The 21,791-nt window shown below is 55.5% G+C and overlaps 1 protein-coding gene across 1 annotated transcript; it reads right to left on the bottom strand.

The window, feature by feature from the left end:
• Nucleotides 1-308: 308 nt before the first annotated feature.
• On the bottom strand, nucleotides 309-20,113 carry TLE2 (TLE family member 2, transcriptional corepressor). Its single transcript, XM_082650741.1, has 20 exons — nucleotides 19,990-20,113; nucleotides 19,815-19,912; nucleotides 19,367-19,430; nucleotides 18,839-18,883; nucleotides 16,341-16,403; nucleotides 13,917-13,991; nucleotides 13,525-13,705; nucleotides 13,163-13,182; nucleotides 11,461-11,568; nucleotides 11,069-11,113; nucleotides 10,337-10,486; nucleotides 8,683-8,821; nucleotides 7,692-7,852; nucleotides 6,559-6,635; nucleotides 5,542-5,791; nucleotides 4,865-5,112; nucleotides 4,588-4,735; nucleotides 2,857-3,007; nucleotides 1,981-2,057; nucleotides 309-573 (listed from the first exon to the last, which is right to left on the bottom strand). Exons 1-20 carry the CDS (start codon nucleotides 20,011-20,013, stop codon nucleotides 466-468), a joined length of 2,232 nt encoding a protein of 743 aa, XP_082506867.1. The 5' UTR covers nucleotides 20,014-20,113; the 3' UTR covers nucleotides 309-465.
• Nucleotides 20,114-21,791: the final 1,678 nt, after the last annotated feature.

Raw genomic sequence — 21,791 nt, forward strand, 5'->3', positions numbered from 1 at the left:
GAGCCCCACCCGCCACATGGGCATGGGTGAGAAATAAACATCTATCGTTTCAACCAACTGAGATCTGGGGGCTGTTTGTTACGTGGCACAATGGAAGCCACACGGCCCAAGACAACCCCCATTTCCTGTGGTCGACCCCTCAGCATTTCATGCGGAATGAATTCTTTCAATGTCCAGGTGAGGAAAAAGAGGCTGACACAGCTAGCAAGTGGCCTTCCCTCCGGAACCGTGCCCAGGAAGAGCAAAGGTTCCTGGCTCCTCAGCCCAAGACAGAAAGGCGGTTGTGATAAATACATTTATTTCCCCAAAGTCCCCCTGCACATCTGGTCCCACATCCAGCAGGGGAGGACGTAAGGGGGTCAGCCGGAGAGCAGATGAGATTTAGTGCTCAGAGTAGGACTGGAGAGGCGGTCCTGGATGCCTCTCCCTCGGGAGCTGGGCCAGGGGTGAAGGAAGAGTGGCGTCTCAGTAGACCACCTCATACACGGTGGCCTTCTTGTCCCCAGAGCCTGTCACGATGTATTTGTTATTCCCGGAGATGTCACAGCTCAGCACGGAGGATGACTCCTTGGACTGTCGACAGGGAGGGGAAGGGGGAGAGAGAAGGGAGAGTGAGGCACGGCCAAGGCCAGCACGGCCAAGGCCAGCACGGTCTGGTTCGTGCTCCCGACCACCAGCAAGTTCAGAGCAAAGAGGCAAGGAGACTGCCCACAAGGGTGAATCTGTGGTCCAGGCTGGGCCCAAGATAGGACTCAGGGGAGCCCAGTGTGGGGAGCCTAGCAGGCGGGAGGGAAGGAGGGTGACACATTTTCCAGAGAAAGGTCCTTTGGAGCTGAGCCTCTGGACAGGTGACAATGCTCCTGGGAAGAGCGAGACCTCGGTTCTCTGGAACAGGAGAACTGCCCTTTCCTGAGAAGCTCAGAGAGGGTGTGCACCAAGCATGAGGCCACACAGCACAGCAGAGGGCTGAGCTCACAGCAGGATGACCTACATACACCAGTGCTCTGCAAACTTTTTCTGTAAAGGGGCCAATAGTAAATTTTTAGGCTTTGACCTGAAAGCTCATTTAAGTCCAAATGCGCTCTGGCCATACGTCCAGAGACCAAATCAGTCTGTGTTACATCATCTCCTTCTTCTTTTACAACCCTTTAAAAAATGTAAAAACCACTCCACATCCAGCAGGATGGCTATAAGAAAGACAACAGAACAAGTGTTGTTGAGGAGGGGGAGAAATCAGAACTCTCACACTCTGCTAGTGGGAACAGAAAATTTGGAAAACGGTCTGGCCGTTTCTCCAAAGATTAAACAATTATCAGCAATTCCACTCCAAGATATCTGCCCAGGAGAAATGAAAGCATGCATGCACACCAGAACTTGTACATGAATATTCACAGCAGCCAAAAAGTGGAAACAACCCTAGTGTCCATCGACGGGTGATGGATAAACACAATGTGGTCCATCCATACAGTGGAATATTAGCCTTAAAAGGGAAGGAGATTCTGACACCTGCTACAACATTCATGGACCTTGGGAACATGATGCTCAGTGAGAGAAGCCAGACACAGAAGGATAAATCTTGTGTGATCCCACTCATATGAGTCATCAAATCCATAGAGACAGGAAGTAGACGGTGGGGGCCAGGGGCTGGGGGAGGGGACGGAGAGTCAGTGTTTCATGGGGACGGAGTTTCAGTTTGGGAAGATGAGAAAGTTCTGGGGATGGATGGTGGGGATGGCTGCGCGACAGTGTGAATGTGCTTAATGCCACTGAGCTGTGCGCTTACAAATGGTTAAAATGGCAACTTTTATATATATTTTATCACAATTAAGAACAAAAACAGGCTGTGCACAGATGTGGCCCTCGGGCTGACCGCTCTGCTTTAGTAGCTCGTGGCTGGTGGGGACACTTCCCTGTTCAATCCCCACGGGGTCCCCGGGCACCTGGTGTCCTGCGGGGCTGGGGACCTCAGACACGAAGTACCTGGAAGATGCTGGCTCCGTACGGCGTCCTCCAGGCATTGAGCAGGTTGTCTTTGCCGGTGCTCACGAACCACCGCCCTGGGGGAAGCAGGGCAGGGAGTTCAGGCGGGGGGCAGACTGGAGGAAGCCAGGGCTGGGGGCTGCGGGCAGAGCCGGGGCAGCCTGGTCTGGCCTCTCTTCTCGCTCCCTTTCTCACACCTCTGCCCGTCTCTGGGGGACAGGAGGCCCCTTAGCTGATGCTCGAGCTTCCCCGCCACATTCCAGATACCGAAGCCAAGGCCTCAAAGGGCTCCAACTGGCCTTCAAGAAGGGGGAGCCCCAGGAGAACGTTGCCAGATAAAAACAGGGTGCCCAGTTACATCTGAATCCGAGATCAACCACACATCATTTTTAGTACCGGTGGGTCCCATATAGTACATTATCTGTTTGTTCGGGTTTTTTTTTAAGTATATGTAAGTTCCATGAAATACTTGGGACATATCTATACTAAAAAAAAAAAAAAAAAATTTAGTGTAAGTATATCCCATGCAATATGTGAGATATATCTGCACTAACACATTAGTTGCTTTTTAGTGTAAGTATGTCCCACGTATTTGAGGGACATACTTATGCTAATAAATTATGTGTTGTTTAGTGTAAGTATGTCCCACAAAATACTTGGGATCTACTTACTTATGCTAACTAATTCTTTGTCCTTTAGAGTATGTCCCATGCAATACTTAGAATGGGACAAGTAAGGAATGACTGCTGTTTACCTAAGATTCAAATTAAACCAGGGATCCTCTTTTTCTGTCATGGGTTTTTTTTGTTGTGGTTGTGTTTTGGCAACCCTGCCCCAGCACCCTGGAGTCCCCACCCCAGACCGGCAGACACACACCACAGGAGGCAAATTTGAGGGAGAGCACACAGCTCTCGTGAAGATGCAGCTGGTATTTCTCGGGCTTTCGGACGTGCAGGATCTCCACGTTGCTGCTCTCCATGCCAACCGCCAGCCAGTCCTGGTTGGGGCAGTGGCCCAGGGAAAAAATCTGGGGGTGAAGAGGGAAGACAGGAGATGAAAAACCCCTTGGGATGTGGGGGGGATGCCCAGAGCTGGGGGGCCAGGGCGGGGAGGGGAGATGTCCAACACTCTCCCGCTGCAGCTCCCGCGTGGAGAAGCAGCTGGCCCTGGGCCTGGAGCACAGCAGGCAACTGCGTGTTGAATCATTAATATTAATCAGAATTACACGGAACCCTGGGGCCTCATATCCATTATCTGCTCTGAACGCACAACAGCTCTGGGAGGGAGGGAGGGAGGGAGGGGGCGAAGCCAGCAAGGACAGTAGCTCCCCTTTAGCAGATGGTGGAAGGGAAGCTGAGGCCACATCCAGCTCAAGGTCATATAGCAAGTCCATCAAAGAACAGGCCTTCTGACTCCCAACTTGGAACTTTCCCCACTTGTCAACACCAATTTTTACTTTGATTTGAAAGTACGTGGTGGCTACATAAGTCTGTGCCCCATGCCCAGCGCCGCACAGAGAGGCATAAGACCCTGACCCATCCTAAGCCTCTCAGAGTCTTACTGACAAATGAGACGTGTGTGGAAAGAACCATAAATTCACAGCAAAGCCTGGAAGGTTTCACGGGTTCCTGGACATATAGAAGTGTTCCTGTATAAAGAAGGGCCCGGTGGGATGGGAGATATTCACCATGGGATCACCAGATACATATGCCACCCATTTAAATTTTGGGGACACGGGATGGACAACTATACCCACCTGCACCCCTGATTTTCCTATCAAAGGAAGCTTCAAGCTAAAGAAAAGGTAAAAAAAGAAAGAGTTTGGGGGCTAGTGCCCACCAGATTTCAAGGAGGGGGCAAACTGGAGATGGGTTTTGAAGGGTGTGTAGGAGTTTACCAATGGGAGAAAGGAAAGGAAAGGCATCTCAACCAGAGAGAACTGTAAGTGGGGAGGTCCAGAGGTATCACATGGCATGGTGTGTGTGAGACTAGAGCACAGAGGTCTTAAAGAACAGGCCAAGGAGCTCACAACCTGCCCCTAAGGCAATGGGAGACAGGATCTGGGTCCAGGGTATCTGGAGACCTGTCCTTGACTCTTTGCTCAGCCCTGGGGAGCCCCATGATTCTGTCCAACCCCTTCACCACATCCTTCAATCTGGCCTTCCACAGCACCCCCAATAGAGACCTCTCTGTGTCCGGCTCCTATCTGTCCCCTGGGGTCAGCAGCTCCCCCACGATGAGTCCTGGTGGGGGGAGGTGGTCAAGAGCTCTCAGTAGGGTCAAGGGGTTGAAGGCTGGCAGGAGAAACCAACTACACAAGAGACAAAGGAACAGAGGAATGGCTTGGCAAGAACATCTGGGAAGATGATCTGAGGGTCTTAGTAGCCCCACAGCTTGATACAAATCAGCTCCTTTGTGCTTCCCTGTGCTGTCTTTGAAGAATTAAAGAGGAAGGTCTGTGAATTTGTCTCAAGGACAAGAAAGATGGGCACAGAGAGCAGGTATTTGGTGCTGCCCGGCATCTGGAAGTGGGTGCCTCAGGGGGAGAGGAAGGGAGGCCGGATTCCTGGAGCTTGTGTCCCCCTTCTGCCAGATCCCGTGCGGCACCTGGGAGCTGAAGTCATGCTGCTGCAGCTGGCGGCCCTCCCGCAGGTCCCAGCAGCGCACGGTGTTGTCCAGGCCCCCTGTCCAGAGCCGAGTGCCGTAATCAGAAATGTCGATGCAGCTGGCCCCATCCGTGTGGCCCTGGAATTGCCTGGAGGAAGGAGGGCCCAGGTGTCCATCCTGGAGGAGGTGCTGTTCCAGCATCCTCCCAGGCCGCTCCCACAGCACAAAGGGGAGACGGCAGGGGCTTGCCCGAGGTCACAGGGCACCGGCCACCCACCTGACCATGGTCTGGTTCTGCAGGTCCCAGACCACGATGTTGCCGTCGCTGCAGCAGGAAAAGCAGACCTTGGCGTCGGGGCTGACGGCCAGGGCGTAGCAGGCGGGCGCCGAGGAGGTCAGCTCCGCCTTGATGCGAGGGGTGGGGGCCGCCAGGTCCCAGATGGACAAGGTGCTGGCCTCACCACCCACTATCAGACTCCGGCCGTCCGGCAGCAGCTTGCAGGAACGAATGTAGTTGTCCCGGTTCTGGGAGGGGAGAGAAGCAAGGGCGTGGGGTAGCACCCTTAGCCATGCCTGCCAGAGCCCAGCTGAAAAAACCACCCCAGTAGGCCTGTAAGCTCTGCCCCTGGTTGGCCTATAAGCGCCACCCTACTGGCGTTAATCTCCAATCCTGTTGGACTGTAAGTTCCACCCTCATTGGCCTATAAATCCTGCCCCTGGTTGGCCCATAAGCTCCACCTCACTGGCCCATAAGCCCCAACCCTGTTGGGCTATAATCTCCACCTGTGGGTGCCCTAAGAGCTCTGCCCCAAACTGGCCAACAAGCCCCACCCCGGTTGGCCTATAAACTCCACCCATTGGCCTATAGCCCCACCCCTAGGTGGCCTGTAAGGTCCGCCCGGGTCGGCCTATAAGCCCCGCCCCGCTGGCCTGCAAGCTCCGCCCCGCCCTCACCAGGCAGTCCAGCTGAGCCACTGGCGTCTTGGCGCCCGGCTGGCCCACGTCCCACACCTTCACACAGCCCTTGCCGCCCGTGTACACATGCTGCGTGGTGCCGCTGATGGTGACCGCGCAGACCACCTCGCCGTGCGCCAGCGTGTGCAGCTGCCGCGCGTGCCGCGGGATGCCGGCGCCCACCAGCGCGTCAGAAGGGAAGGGCACCGGCTGCATCTGCCCGTCCGCAGACACATGGAAGGAGTACGCCCTGGACGGGAGGTGGGGCATGACGCACGGGGAGCCGGGACCCTCCCCACCCTCACCCCCCTGCCTGTGCCCCCATGCGTTTAGGGACGGGGCCCCAGGATCAAAGGTCAGCGTGATACTGAAGAGGAAGGGGTCCGGCCGTGGCCTGGTGCATGGTAAGCAAGCACTTAGTGAATCTCCGTGGAACAGAGGATCCAGGAAGATGCCCTGTGAGCTCCAGAGAACGCAGTCCAATGGCAGCCACCAGCCACAGGGCCAGTTAAACGGAAAGAAATTTAAAATTTCAGTTCCTCAGTCGCAGTGACCACATTTCAAGTGCTCAAAAGCCACAGATAGCTGATGGCAATCAGACTGGACAGCTGTAAGTGTAGAACATTCCCGTCACGGCAGAAAGTTTTACTGATCTTGGGGCCGGGTCATTCTCTGGGATGGGGCAGTCCTGTGCACTGTAGTGTGTTGAGTATTACCCCTGGGCCCCCACCCACTAGAGGCTGGAAGCACTTGGGTGTGACAACCAAAAATGTCACCAGACATCACTAAATGTCCTGAGGTTGGTAGGGGAGGGCAGTAAGGAAGCACAAAATCCACCCCCTGCTGAGAACCACTAGTGTAGGCTTTGCTTGTTACATAACCCTCTCTCCAGAGAGCAACTCCGGGAGCCCCGATTATCTTACAGAAGAGACTTTCTGGAAAGGCAGCAGGGAAGCCCAACACCCACCCCACAATGTAAGCACCTGAGGAGGCAGGGAGCCCCACCCTGGTACTCACGGCTTTCCCCCGGGGATGGTGGGCAGGGAGGAAGAGATGGACGACCCTCGGAGATGTGGATGAGACTCAAATGCCATCTGCCAAAACGCCAACGGGGGTGTCATGGGCGGATGACTCAAACCCACAACTGCCCTCTCCCGTGCTCACTTGCCATATTCCTCTCTGTTTATCAGAGAACACACCCCCCAATTTGTTTATCAGCCCCTCCCCAAGAAAGGGGAGGTGCCCTTTCCTTTACCCATCCTACAGATGGGAAAGGGGAGGCTTTCACATGAGGGAACCCCAAGGTCTCTGGCTGGGGAATCCTACGGCCCCAGAGGTGGAAGGATCCTGATGAATCTTCTGTCCAATGCACAGAACAGGGGTCAGCAAACTCCAGCCCCCTGCTTGTTTTCATAAATAAAGTTTTATTGGCACACAGCCATTACTGTATATGTTGTCTATGGTGGCTTTTGAGCTATGAAGGCAGAGTTGAGTCGTTGTGATAGGGATCAACTGGTCTGCAAGGCCAAAAATACTTACCATCTGGCCCTTTACAGAAAACACTGCTGACCTCTGTTCTACAACACCCCTTGCAAGTGCCCCCCCAGCCTCAGGCCTTGAATAACTCCAATGACAGGCATTTTCTTCCCTCTGGAGGCATCTACACCCACTGCAGGATGGCTCACTCTAGCAAGCATCTGTCCCAGTACTGCCCTCTGGGGCCCACGCACCAGCTCAGGAGTCTCATGCCTCTCCTTCAACTCTTTCCCATGGTACATCACTTCCAGTCCTCTCCCTGGGGTAGTCCTTCCTCTACAATCTACCAGAATCACCAACGTCCCTTAAAAATCAGGGCAAGCAACTGTACACCAGGCTGAAGCACACCCTCACATCCCATGGCTGAGGTTCTCTGGTTCTCTTAACGCAACATAATCACAGTTGTTTCTTCCACAGTCACAGGTGCTTATTTGTATTAAGCTTGTGGGGCTACTGAGACCCTCAGATCATCTTCCCACATGCACTTGCCAGGCCAGGACTTTCCTCCGTTTCCCAATTCCCTGGTCTTTGGGTGTGGACCTGGTTTCTCCTCCCAGCCCCCAGCCCCTGGGCCCTGCTCACACCTCCTGGCATCTCCCACCCTGACGACTCACCATGGGGGAGCGTCCATACATCACAGAGCCGCTGACCTGGGGGGACAGGTGGAGGCTGACGTAGGAGCTGGGCACAGAGAGGTCCCCATTAAGGGCGCTGTGGGAGCCCAGGCTGAAGGATGTGGTGAAGGGACTGGAAAGGGTCAGGGGACTCCTCAGGGCTAAGAAGAGACAAAGACAGATCTTCAGACACGTTGGATCCAGATCCTGCCTTCCACTGCCTTGGGGGAGCTCCAGGGCTCTCATGCTCTGGCCCAGCATCCACCATACCCTGTCCTATCTCCAGACATTTACAGCTGCTGTTGCCTCTGGCCAACAAGCCTTTCCTTTTCCTTTTTCAGTTATTGAATTCTTACTCATCCTTCAAAACCCAGACTCAATGTCCAGCAACGTCTCAGGAACATCCTTGAGCCTCCCCACTCCACCCCTTGCCTCCAACCTGGCCCATCTTGGGTCCCTTCCTCCACCCCAGCCCTGATCACACAGAGCTGGGAATTTTAGGGTCTGGGTCTCCTCCCCCACCACCTGGGAGCTCCCTGAAGGCAAGTTCCAGGGCTAGTTTCTTTCTGGGACTCCAGAACCAGCCAGAGCCCGGCCATAAGACAGAAAAGAGGAGCACTGTCATCCCCATATTAATGATGGGGAAAGTGAGGCTCAGAGAGGTTGATCACTTGCCCGAGGTCACACAGCTGGTGAGTGTCCAAAGCTGGCCTGAAACCCAAGCCTGTCTAACTCCAAAGCTTGTCTCTCCAGCACTGGGCTGAAGCCCCAGAGCAAGTCACTTCCCCTCTCTGGGCCTCAGTTTCCCTTGTCTGGGCCAAGACAATGAAGAAACGGAGGCCCAGAGTGAGGCAGTGTCTATTCTGAGTCATGGAAAGGGCAAGGCAATGCCCCAGCTGGAATCCACACGTCCTGCCTCCCCCACCCCCCACCCTTGTTTCGAACTCCCCGGAAAGGAGGCCTGTCCTGGCAGGCACCAGCAGGTGCTCACCAATACTGTCCGTGGAAGGTGCTGGTTTGGCCGCGAGCTGGCGGAGGTGACTGGCGGAGCTGGGCCCAGGGGTGGACGCGTCCTGGGGCGGGGAGGAGTCTGAGGACTTGGAGGCAGGGGTGCCGGCAGGAAGATCGTTCTGGGGGAGAGAGGGCAGCACTGAACACCCTCAGGCACCTGCTGCCTCGCAGCCCAAGGATCTGGGCAGAAGGTGAGTTGGAGGAGGGAGTACACCTGGAGCAGGCCAGGGCTCACGCAGGGACACACACACCAGGGGAGCGGGCCCCACAGCCGACCTCCTGAGCATGGGGCCCGCTCCCCTGGGGTGTGTCCCTGCACGCATCGGAACACCAGGCGGGCGCCTGAGCATCCACCCCACGGGGTGCACACACGTGCGTGCCCACGGGAACCCGGGCAATCTTGGGAGAACTGCGCATGCGGGTGATAAGGTACACAGGGCAACCACAGGGTAAGGGATGCGGTGAACATTCCTACATCTGGGGCATGGTGGGCGCACAGGGATCACGAGAGAAGGCGACGCACAAAGTTAGAGGCTGGCGCATCCTTCAGGGCCAAGGAACAAACTCTAGGATGGGCTCTCGAAGTAGGAGACCACAGTATGCTCCCAGATGCAAGACCCTCACCCGGTACTGCTGGGCACCCCCTTGTTCCCCACGAGGAGCTCCCCCACTGCTGTCCGTCCCCGTGGGGACCCTGGAGGAGAGGGGAAGCCGGACCTCCTTCACGGAGGAACAAGCTCTGTCTCGGCTTCCTGCCATCGCTTCCTTTGCCTTTCAAGAAACTTCACATCCTCGTCTTGTGTGGGCTGCGCCCTATCCTTCCTTTACAAGGTCACACATTTTGTGACAGCCACACTCACACACCCACGACAGGGAGTGGATGGTGCCAACGTGGGGACCAGGGGGGCCTTCTCCATTAGAACAGCGCCGCCCCTCCCCCTCTTTGTCTCCTTGGAGTGGGAGGAGGGCACAAGAGATGCGATGGGAGCCCCAACCTTGGCGGTTGCCATAGCAACCTGCTGGGAGGGGAGGCCTAGAAACCGACACAGTCTCCCTGGTAAGGGCAGGGCAGGGGTCTGGGGAAGATTTGGGGGCAGGGACAAAAGGAGCTGAATTGAGAATGCCTGGGGGAGTGCTTTCAGGTGGTCCTGACGGCTGGCATTAAACATCGGGAGGCCCAAGGAGAGAGCTGTTCTGATATGGGTCATCTTTTCTTGCAGGGACCACATCTCAGGTTGGGGCTGGTGTGTTCCCAAGGCCTTAACACTCCCAGGGCTGGAATCAGCCTGGCCAAGCCAGCAATTCTATAGTTTCACTGTGTTTATTTTCACCAGATTTCCTATTTATTGCAAGAGATACTTGGTTTCCACATAAGATGGTGAGCTGCCTTTTAATATTATTTACAAAGTTGCCTTTTCAGATTTACTGAGGTTCCGCAGAGTGAGTCCACTTAGGAAAAATTACTGGACTAATGTAGAGGTGTTTTTTAGGAAGGCAGCAAAATAATCACTAAGGAAATCCTGGACCACAACAGTCTGTTTCATTTCTCATCACTCCACATCTAATGTGGTAGAATCTGTTTCCAGGTCCCCAGGATGAATAAAATGAGTTTCAAGGCTTCCCCTACTCCTTACCAAGACGAGCTCCTTGGTTCTGGGGAGCGGTGAGCCAAGGCTGGAGGCCAAGGAGGCTGGACTGTCCACCAGGTCCTGACGGGCAGGGATGCAGATGGGTGCCTTTCCACATGGGGTGGTTGCTGGGCTGGGGGGCTCGGAGGGTTGGTCCTGGGTTGGAGGAGGTGATGATGAGTGGGGGGGGGGCAGGGTAAAGTGGCAGGGGAAGGAGAGGCCCTCTCTATACCCTGCTCGTGTCCTACCCCAACCTCTAGACTGGGCACCTAGGACCCACCTTGGGAGGATTATGAAACCTCCCTGAGCCTCAGTGGACTCATCCGTAAAATGGGTTAAATGACATAAGCACACATAGCAAGGACAATATATGGGCTTGGTTTTGTTTTCCCTCATTGAACAGATGGGGAAAAGTGAGGCCGGGGAAGGGGGTGTCACTCTCCCAAAGTGACACGGTGAGCCAGGGCTTGAAGCCGCTTCCGTTGCCCACATCCAGGGTTCTCTGGGTCTCAGTTTCCCCACCTGTGCTATGGAGAGGAGGTCAGCCTGGGGTGCCCCAGTTTCTCCTACTTCCCCTGGCCCCGTGCCATCCCCATCCCAGCCATCCCATAGAGAGGGGAACACCAGGACACCCACTCCCTCTGGGTCCCCCAAATCCCCGGATAACCCACTGCCTGCTCTGTGCCCAGACCTCCTAGTCCTGAGGTCAGAGTGGGAGGAGGCTGGACCCCGACTCACCTCGTCCACCACCAGGTTGTAATCGCTCTTGTCCTCATCACTCTCCTGGGGGGACAGGGGGGAGAGAGCTCACCCTGGCCATGCTCCTGCCTCCACGCCCCTTACATCTCTTCAGGAGGGTTTGACTGGGATTCTGTGGTTTGGTTCATTTGCTCAAGTACAAGGGAGGCCGGGGAGAGGGGGGAATCCTTCAATGGAGGAGATGGAGCTGAGTGCCCAGGAGGTGCTGTGTGGCCTCACTTTACTCCTCTGTGCAGTGGGGGAAGAGCCAGAGACCAGGAGGCATCCTTACCTCCTTCCCAGCTCTTGACCCACAGGGGCAATCAATCTCTCAGGCTGGTCCGCCTCCCACACTGTCTGCCCACCCCAGTCCATGTGTGCCCTCCACTCACATAAGGTCCCGACAGATCCTTCTCCTCCGCTCTCTGCTTCCCATTGCCACCCGGGCCGCTGGGTCGCTCCTCTTCCGCCACACTCTCTGGGGGTGAGGGGGATGCACTCTGCAGAGACACAGGGCCCCAGACTGCGTCCTGGTCCAGCCAGAACCAAGGATCCCCATCACTGTTATTAGGATCTGTGCCTCAAGCTTCCCATCTGGGAAAAGGGACCTTCCGAGGGCAGACTCAGTGGGGTCGTGACAACCACAAATGTCCCCAGACATCGCCCAGGGTCCCCTGGGGGGGGCACTAATGTGAACTGAGATGAGCTCTAAGTGCAAAACGCATTCGGATCTTGGAGGCATAATACAATAAAAAGAACGGAAAAGATCCCATTAAAACTGTTTTATGTTGGGAGTTTGGGTTTTGTGGGGGGCATGAGCCAACCTTGCAACCTTGCAGGTCTCCTTGCATGACCCTGCAATAAACCTTCCTCTGCTCCAAAAAAAAAACCCAAAAAACAAAAAAACAGACTGTTTTATGTTGATTACAGGTTGAAATATTTTAGATGCATTGTGTTAAATAAAATTTACTATTGAAATTCATTTCACCTCATTAACTTTTTTTTTTTTTTTTTTTTTTGCGCGGTATGCAGGCCTCTCACTGTTGTGGCCTCTCCCGTTGCGGAGCACAGGCTCTGGACGCACAGGCTCAGCGGCCATGGCTCACGGGCCCAGCCACTCCGCGGCATGTGGGATCTTCGCGGACCGGGGCACGAACCCATGTCCCCTGCATCGGCAGGCGGACTCTCAACCACTGCGCCACCAGGGAAGCCCAAACTTTTTTAATGTGCCTACTAGAAAATTTACAGTGATGTTTACACAAAGCTAAACGTGTGACTGAAACTGCATAAACACACACACACACACACACACACACACACACACACACACACGAGTGCATGTAAAACCGTGAAGTGGGAATAAGCCCTGTGGGTTGCACCCATGTCTGTTTCCTGGCTTTGATATGGTATTTTAGTTTTGCAAGATGTTATCATTGGGTGAGGGGTGCATGGGACCTCCTTGTACATTTCTTTGCAACCTCCTGGGCATCTGTAATGATTTCAAAATTAAACAAGTTTAGGGCTTCCCTAGTGGCACAGTGGTTGAGAGTCCGCCACCGATGCAAGGGACACAGGTTCATGACCCGGTCCGGGAAGATCCCACATGCCGCGGAGCGGCTGGGCCCGTGAGCCATGGCCGCTGGGCCTGCACGTCCGGAGCCTGTGCTCTGCAACGGGAGAGGCCACAGCAGTGAGAGGCCCACGTACCGCAAAAAAAAAAAAAAAAAAATTAAACAAGTTTAAAAAAATTACCTACGGGGCTCACATGATATTTCTATTGGTCAGCACTCTTGTAAATGATAAAATGGAGTGGATGAGGGATAAATTAATGATGGAGGGATGGATGGAATGCTACCCGAGCATGCATTCATTTATTCAATTGCAAAAACTCGCTAGAGATGGAAAATTTAAAATAAATAAAACTCTAGTCTTACGGGCATCCCCCCCCACCAAAAAAAATGGCTACACAGTGTGAAAGCAGGATGCGGTCTCCTTCTGAGGCCCCTATCAGCTCAGAACAAGCAGCTTCAGCCACATGTGAAGACAAAGCAAATGTGAGATAAGAGGGCAAATCCCCCATGCCCCTCAACTTACCCTGCTCGGGGCTCTCTCCACTGACAGGCGGGGGCGTGGTGAAGAGAGAGAAGGAAAAAGAATGAGGTGTTTGTGCCACCGTGCCAGAGCGCAGAGCCCTCCACAGTGTATAAAGCCCCCTTCCCAGGTCAGAACCCCCCCTTCTCCTTCCAACACCCTTGCAAGGGGTGGACAATCCCTTCCCCGCACCATTCAGATAGACGCTCAGAGAGGGATAGAACTTGCCCAAGGACACACAGCCCACTGGGAACAGAGCTGAACCCGCGACCCTGCAGCCCCTTTGGTGAGTTTGATGGTCCAGCTATCCTCTCCATGGGCCCCTGCGGGCCCCCAGCCCGCAGCATCTGGTGATGTCCACTCACCTCTGGACCCCTCGGCCTCCACGCCTGTCCGGTCCTCCTTGGCAACCGCGGCCAGCTGAGCCTGGGCGGCCAGGGCTCCCGACAGGGCCAGCAGCCCCGTAGCACTGCCGCCCACCAGCCCAGCCGGGCGAGGGGTGAGGGGCACAGGGGGGGCGTGGTGCGACAGTGGCTGGAGCTGCTGCTGCTGGAGAGGAGGGGGGTGGGCCAGGGGCGGGGCCCCGGCCGTGCCCTACCACCCCCTACAAGAGGCTATGGAGAGAGAGCCGGGACAGGCAGGGTCCAGGCAGAAGGGGCACCCTTGAGGTCTCCAGGGCGGCCAGAACCCAGGCCAGCTGCCCACCCGGCACCCCCAGCTTCACCACCCACGGCAGGGCGGGGGCCGGAAGACTCACGCCGATGAGGCTGTTCAGCTCCCCCACGGTCACCTGCTTGGCCCGCTCCACGGCCTGCAGGACCTGCTGTTGGTGCTGGGGGTGGGTGGGGGGAGGGCGCTCAGGAGAGCCCCCCATCTGCTCGGCAACCCCACCTCCCAGGCCATGCCCTCCGGGGCCCCTCTTCTTCTCTCACTTTTTTTTTTTTGGCGTCGGGATCTTAGTTCCCTGACCAGGGATCGAACCCGTGCCCCCTGCCATGGGAGCGTGGAGTCCTAACCACTGGACCGCCAGGGAAGTCCCTTTTCTCGCTTGCTCTTTGTAGTTTCTTTCTCTCCCTCTCTCCCTTTCCTTTCAAAATCATGAAACAGACAGACAAAGAAACAAAGCATTTAAGTGCAGTTCAAACTAATAATTAGAAATCGGGGTTTATATATCAGGGTCCCTCCCTCGGCACTGCTTACATGGGGGCCGGGTCACCCTCTGTGGGCGTTCGTCCCAGGCACTGTGGGGTGTGGAGCAGCATCCTCAGCCCCCCACTCACTCGATGCCAGGAGCACCCCCAGGGGTGATGACCACAAATGTCCCCAACATCACCCAGTGTCCCCTGGGGGCAGAGTCACCCCCAGTAAAGAACCACTGTACAAATCAGTACCCAAGTACCAACCACCCAGGTCACAAAATACAAACTGGCAGCCTGTAGAGGCCCCATACACCCCACCCTCATCCCACCCTCCTTCCTTCCTCTCCCCACCTTCCTGCAGTGATAAAATGTCCTCAGTCTGCACTGTTGGATACGGAAGCCACATGTGGCCATGGGCACTTGATATGTGGCTGGTGCAACTGGGAACGGGATGCCTCCTTTAATTTAATTTAATAGAAATTTACATGTAAATTTAATGTAATACATTTTAAAAGAAATATAAATTAATACAAATGTAAATGGACACACATGGCTGGTTGCTCCTGTGTGTGCTCTAAGGCCACTTGTGCACCTGCAGCTACCCAGGATGGGGATTTGGGCTGCGTGACACCACTAAGGAGGTGTCAGGATGCTAACCAGGCGCTCCTGTACAGGTCATGCCTGTCAGAGTGTGTCCAGGCCATGGATTAGTACATTTTGACTGTAAAGGGCCAGAGAGTCAATATTTTCAGTTTTGCAGGCCAGAGGGTCTCTATGGAAACTCCACAACTCTGCCATTTTATGCGGAAAGCTGCCATAGACAATAAGGCCATGAGTGGGCATGGCTGTGTGCCAATAAAACTTTATTTACAAAACAAGTGAAGGGCCAGTAACTTGGCCCTCGGGCTGTACTTTGCTGACTCCTAGTCTAGAAGCATGGAATTTGCTGGGGCACCCATGTGTCTTAATTCACTCCTTCCTAAAGTCTTTTTACCCTGTTTCCTGTGGTTTTGGCCTTTCTCACTCCGGGCCACCTTGTCCCCATCCTGGGCTTTCAGACACCATCTCTAAGTCTGAGACCAGAGAGAATCTCACTCCATCCCAAGAGCCCAGAAACCTCAGATTCAATGAGGTCCAAACCAAGAGGAGAACCTTTCCCTTTTTTGGTCCCCAACACAGTGAGGGCCCCCCTGTATCCACCCTGTGTCAGAATCCGTCCTCTTGTCTCTCTGGAGACAGGATACTCCAGATGGAAGCAGGAACAGGGGATGCAAAGGTCCTGAATAACTTGGGGCATTCGCACAAGGGCTAACTTTATTTTTTTAAGTTTCAATGAAGTGCTCATACTCTATAGTTTTATCTGCCCTGTTCCACCTTTTTGTACTATTGTGGTTACAAATACGTAAGAGTTACCCTTTTAACCATCTTTAAGTGCACAGCTCAGTGGCATTAAGTACATTCACACTGTCCTGCGACCAGCCCCACCATCCATCTCCAGAACTTTCTCATCTTCCCAAAAGGAAACTCTGTCCCCAGGAAACATTGACTCCCAACCCCCTCCCCCAGCCCCTGGCCCCCACCATCTACTTCCTGTCTCTATGGATGTGATGACTCTAGGCACCTCCTATGAGTGGAATCAGACAGTATTTGTCCTTTTGTGACTGGCTGATTTCACTCAACATAATGTAAGGACAAAGTGCTAAGGACTAATTTTTATTGGATATTTACTAAGCACCCAGCATCATCTTCACCACCTTGTATGTATCAACTGCTCTAAATTTCATGACAGAGGCACAGAGAGGGCAAGCCACTAGCCCAAGGTCACACAGCCAGGACTTGGACCGAGGCAGCCTGGCTGTAGGCTTGAGCCCCCCCTCCTCCCCCTCAGCCAACACCCCCCCTCCATCCCTAAGGCCCCAGCCCAGCCAGTGCCCAGGGCCCCAGGCCACCCAGCAGAACCAGTGCCTGTGGCATCCAGCCAGACCCCCTCCCCCACCCTTCTTCCAGCTCCGCTCCCCATCCCCCCCACCAAGCCCACTCACCTCCTGCGTCAGGAAGGGGATAATCTGAGCACAGATACCACTGAGGCGCTTCACAATCTCAGCCTGGCAGGAAGCAATGGGGAGGAGGCTTGGAGGGGAGGCTGTCAATCCAGAACCTCCACTCCAGGGCATAACAAGCCTTTGCAAAGCTTGGGGTGAGGGGCTTGTCACCCGCAGCTGCAAGTGTAGGGCACGGGCTCCGGGACAGACTGAGAGCCTGGCGAGGACACTGTCCACCTGATGTCCAGGGCAGCCTTGAGCCGGAAGACAGGACAGACAGATCCACCACCCGCCAGACCCACTCAACAGAGATTTCCAGAAAGCAGCTGCGCAGCCACCCAGCGCAGACTGTGACCCCGAGAAGCTTTGAGTTTGAGCCCTGGCTGGGCCCAGGTCTCTCTCGGGCATGGCCCCTCTCTGGGTCGTGCCTGCGCCCAGGGGCTGTAGTCAGGGGCGATCCCAGAGCACCACACTCAGGGGTGTGATGCTGTGATATAAGAAATATACATTTGGGGGAAAAGAATTTGAAAAAGAATAGATACATGCATATTGTATAACTGAATCACTTTGTTGTACACCTGAAATGAACACAACATTGTTAATCAACTATAGTCCAACATAAAATAAAAAGTTAAAAAAAAAAGAAAGAAATATACATTTGGTCTTTGCCTCAGTTCCTGGCACAGAGCTCCTAAACCCCTAGAGATTTCTGAGTATTAGAGGCAAGAGGAGCATCTTCTGTTATTCACAATAAGCCCGTTTCACCTGCACGTGAGTTTATTAAGAGGGATGGAACTTTCAATCCCACCCCCAACTCCGACCGCCGGGGAGTCAAGAGGAGCTGGAGATTGAGTCAATCACCAGTGGCCAGTGGTGAAATCAATCGTGCCTAGGTAATGAAGCCTCCCTAAAAACCCCTAACTGAAGTGGTTTCCAGAGCTTCTGGTGGGTGGACACGTGGAGGTGCAGGGAGGGGGCGCCCGGAGCGGGCACGGAAGCTCCATGCCCTTCTCCATACCTTGCCCTGTGTATCCCTTCCATCTGGCTGTTCCTGAGTTATATCCTTTATCATGAAAGGGTGATGGTAAGAGCTTTCCCAAGTTCTGTGAGCCATTATAGCAAATTATCAGACCAAGGAGTGGGTCGCGGGAACCTTGATGTATAGCTGGTGGGTCAGAAGCCCAGGAGGTCTGGACTTGCGATAGGCATCTGAAGTGGGGGCAGTCCTGGGGGGCGGATCCCTGAACCTGTGGGGTCTACACTGACTCTGGGTAGTGTGTTAGGATTGAGCAGAAGTGTAGGACACCCAGCTGGTGTCAGAGCTGGAGAACTCGGTGTGGCAAAAGCGAAATATTTGGTGTCAGAGGATAGAGATAGGATACGAAGAGTGTGGGTTTACTTGTAGGTTTCACCTGGGACCGGGGCTGGGCCGGGGACGCCCACAGAGGCTGAGCAGAGGGGAAGCATGTGGGTGGGTAAGGGGGTGTTTTGTCAGCCTGTGCTTTGCCTCTGCCTCAGTTACAGGAGTGCTGGGTGCTGTGTGTATCTGGGTGAGGTTTGTGTCTTCCATCTGCTACCAGGAGGGTGGAACGAAGGCTCCTGGGGCCGGTACCCTACCCCTTACCCTCCATCCTATAAGGGGATCTATCTCATGCACCCATGGGACCACACCACGCTCCAGGCATACAAGCCCCCCGTCACCTACACCAGACGCAACAGAGCCCCCAGAGACCCAGAAAAGCACGCCAAGGCAGGTGCCCCCAGGCACTCCCAGTGTACCCCTACTTCTTCCCACCCACCAGAAAGACCCTAGGTTCTGCCCATTTATTCTAATATTTGGATGGACAAAATCCAAGATTCCTTCAACCTCAGGATCTTGGGGTCCCTTTCATCTCCTTAGAAAACATCAGGGTGCATGGGTGGTAGAATCCTCGCCTGCCCTTAGAAACCATCAGAAAATCTTGAGCTCAGGATCTGGGGGTTAATCTTGAGCAACTGAAGTCAATTGCAGAACCTTCAGGTCTAACTCAGAACCTTGAGATCACACTCAGAAGCTGAGGTCAATCTCAGAACCTCAGATCATTAGGGTTAATCTCAGAACATTCAAAACAGCGACAGAACCTTGGGGTCCATCTCAGACTCTCAGGATCCATCTCCAAATGTCAGACATGCTGATCTGAAAGGGACCTCTAAGACTGTCCGTTTGTCCCCCTCCTGGGACAGAAGGCCCGCCCCAGCCTGGCTGACCTGGCTGCTGGCTTCTGCTATGAGCCTTCCTTGACAGGGATGCCTGGCCCCTGTCCACTGCCCGACTCTCTCGTAGACAAGGTCTCCAGAAGTTCATTTTCCTTTCATGAGGCTGAAATCTGGCCCCCTGATCCCAGAGATTTCAGGATAAGACCTCTGTTCCCTGGAGCAGAGGGAGCGACGGGTCCCTCTCACAACTTCCATCCCCACCCCCCCGCCACTGGACACCCTTACCCCCAACACACAGTTACCTGCTTGTGCATTTCAATGTTGAGCCCGTAGGACATTTCATAGTACTGCAAAGGAAAAGCTGTCTGGCAATGTCCACCGTGCCCATGGATGTCCAGCTGCTCTGGGTGACGCTGGGTCTTCCAACAGCCCCCAGACTGGGGGGGATCAGAGCAGGACCCAGAGCCTCCCAGCTCCTTGGGGGCCCAGAGGGGGAGCCCAGAGAAGAAAGCAGGAACCCCCTTCATTCTCCCCACGGGAGTGGGGGAGGGGGGCAGTACCCAGATACCCTAGCCCCTCAGAGATGCTCATGAGGAAAGTGGGCATCCTTGCCTTATTGTTCTTAAGAGCTGGGAGGGCCCTGGGAGACAGCCTGGAATCCCAAGCTGCCCACTTTACAGATGAGGGAAAATGAGGCCCAGAGCAGGCCGGGGACTTGCCCCAGAGTGGTACTGGAGTCGGGATTCACACCCCACGTGTTTTCACTCACAGCCAAGCTCTCTTCCCCACTCTCCCCCACCCCCCCGCCCCGTTTTGACAACCCGCCTTACCATGACATAATGTCGCTGCATTTCTGTCTTCTCACTGGCCAACTTCTCACACTCCAGCTTGAGGCTGGGAAGGAGACGGGGCATCGGGATCCCACTCTCCCTGCCCCCGCAGCAGGGACACCCACGGACCCCTTCTGGGCCAGTTTCCAAAGCGATGGGATTGGCTCTCCCCCGCCCCACTTCCTCACACACACACCCCCACCTCCCGCCCCCAGGCCCACCCCATCCCTTCCCAGGCTCAAAATGTCCCAGCACTGGACCATCCGTCCTCCTCACCTGCGATTCTACCTGGAAGCCCTCCCTCCCCACGCCCCTGGGGCCCCTCCCTCCCCCCTGCACGCTGGAGGCCCCGCCCCTTCGCCCCAGCGGACCCCGCCCTTCGCCCCCAGGTGAGCCCCCGGGTGAGATCCCGGGGCCCCTGGGGCGGGACGCCCCCGCCCCCCCTCACCTGTGGTACTGAGCCTGAAGAAACTGGAATTCTTCTTTGATGCGGTCGCAGATCTCCAAGATTGAGAACTTGAAGGGCTGGCCGGACTGAAGCGGGGTCTGGGGGTGGGAAGCCGGGGTCTGAGTTCCCGGACGCGCGACCCTCCCTACCCCCCGCAGCCCGGCCCCCCACTCACCGGGTGCCTTCCCTGGGGGTACATCCTGTCGATTCGAGAGGCCCCCCCTCCCACGCCGCCTGAGCTTGACGATATGGGGACGGGGGCGGAGAGGCGGCGGCGGCGGGATGGGGGAGAGGCTGGGGTGGGGGGCTGCCCGAGAAAGAAGGGGGCAGCGGCGTGGGGCAGGGGACCCCGGAGTCCCCCGCCCCCCGAGCGAGCGCGCGGGGTCGCGGGGACTGAGGGGCGCCGAGGCCCCTGCCGGGCTGGGGGCGCGAGGCCGGCGCAGAAGGTCGGGCGAGCAGCGGCCGGTTTCAGAGGCGCGGGCGACGGGCCCCGCGCAGAGCCGCCTCCCTCCGGCGGGGCTCGGCCGGGAGCCGCGGGCAGAGCCGCCTTAAGGTGGCGCCGCCGCCCCCCGGCCCACCCACCCCGTGCACCCCCGCGACCGCGGCCGCGGCCTTGGGACCAACCCCTCCCTTCCACCAGGGACGAGCGGGGAAACTGAGGCTCGCGTCCAGCCCCGCAAACGTCGCCCCCTCGCCCTCCCTGAGGGCCCATGAGAGAAAAGCGCAATAAATACCTAGTGGCCCACTGTGGGAGTAGCTTGGCGGGGAGGGGGGCAGTTGGGGGCCAGAAATGGCCTTTCTGAGGAAGTGGGCTAAGACAAGTGTCGGGAGGAAGCAGCTTGCCGAGTGCTGGCTGGGAAACCTGCCTGCACAGAAAGGGACCAGGTGAGGGATGGGGCTGGGGGGCAGAGGTAGGCCCTCGCCTTTTCCTGGCCTCAGTATTCGCATCTGTAAAATGGCAGAGGCAGGGGCTATTTTTAAAGGACACGGTACATGAACAGCCCTCAGCCTGGCCTGGCACAGAGTAGACTCCGAGAGCTGGGAGTTGGGTTCCGGTGGCCACCACCAGCAGACTGGGCTGTCTCCCCTTTCAGACGATGGGCTCCTAGAAAGCAGAGGTCCCAAGGAGGATGAAAACGAATTTCTGCCATCAGACTGAGGTCTCGCTGAGGACAGGGGCTCCATCTCCCATCGCAGACCACAGATATCCTGTGAGGTAGGAGGTGGGACATCTTATTCCCATCATGCTTCTGAGAAACTTCAGGGTTGTTTGTAAAGTCAATCAACAAACACGTGTTGACAGCCTACTGTGGACCAGACACTGTTCTAGGCACTGGAGCTCAGCAGGGAAGCAGACAGAGAAAATCCCTGGCCTCCTGTTAATAGCTGCCCCTGTGTCATTAGGTGAGTAAGCAGAAGCATACAAAAGCCCTAACAAATTCATTGGGCATCTATGGCATGCCAGGCATCCTTCCAGGCACCAGGGTGGATGGAGAACAGATCCCTGCCTTCTCTGAGTTCAGGGGATAAGGCAAGATCACAGCTTGGAAATTATGGAATTCTGCGTGCATACAAAGAGGAGTTTAGGGGGCAGTTATAGAGGTAGCGGAGGGAATCTGCTTATCTGGGATGTCTGGGAGAGACCTCTTGGAAGAGGTAATGTTGGAGATGAGACCTGGAGGATAAAGATGGGCAGCCATGGGAAGGGAGGAGAAGAGAGATCCTGAGGATAAAGATATGAGTGTGTATGTGTGTTAGAGGGAGTGAGTATTTGACGGCTCCCTATTGCCATCAAGATAAAATCCAAACTCCTCCCTCTTCCCACAAGGCCCTGCACAAACCCCCTCCCCACCCTCCCTTCCCTGATCCCAACTTCCTTCACTTTCACCCTCATTCACTCTGCTCCAGCTGCACAGGCTTCTCCTGCTCACCTGGTACAGTCCTGCCCCAGGGCCTTTGCACTTCCTGCTCCCTTTA

This window comes from Grampus griseus (assembly GCF_964374135.1).
Source record: "Grampus griseus genome assembly, chromosome: 3".
NCBI lineage: Eukaryota > Metazoa > Chordata > Mammalia > Artiodactyla > Delphinidae > Grampus > Grampus griseus.

Bases quoted from the DNA above. Each gene is read 5' to 3' on its own strand.
- TLE2 (XM_082650741.1), bottom strand. From the start codon at position 20,013: ATGTACCCCCAGGGAAGGCACCCG. The intron at 19,913-19,989 runs GTGAGTGGGGGG...TCCCACCCCCAG, and splicing joins ACCCCCAGGGAAGGCACCCG to ACCCCGCTTCAGTCCGGCCA. The intron at 13,706-13,916 runs GTGAGTCTTCCG...CCTCTCCAGCAG, and splicing joins AGCTGAACAGCCTCATCGGC to CAGCAGCTCCAGCCACTGTC.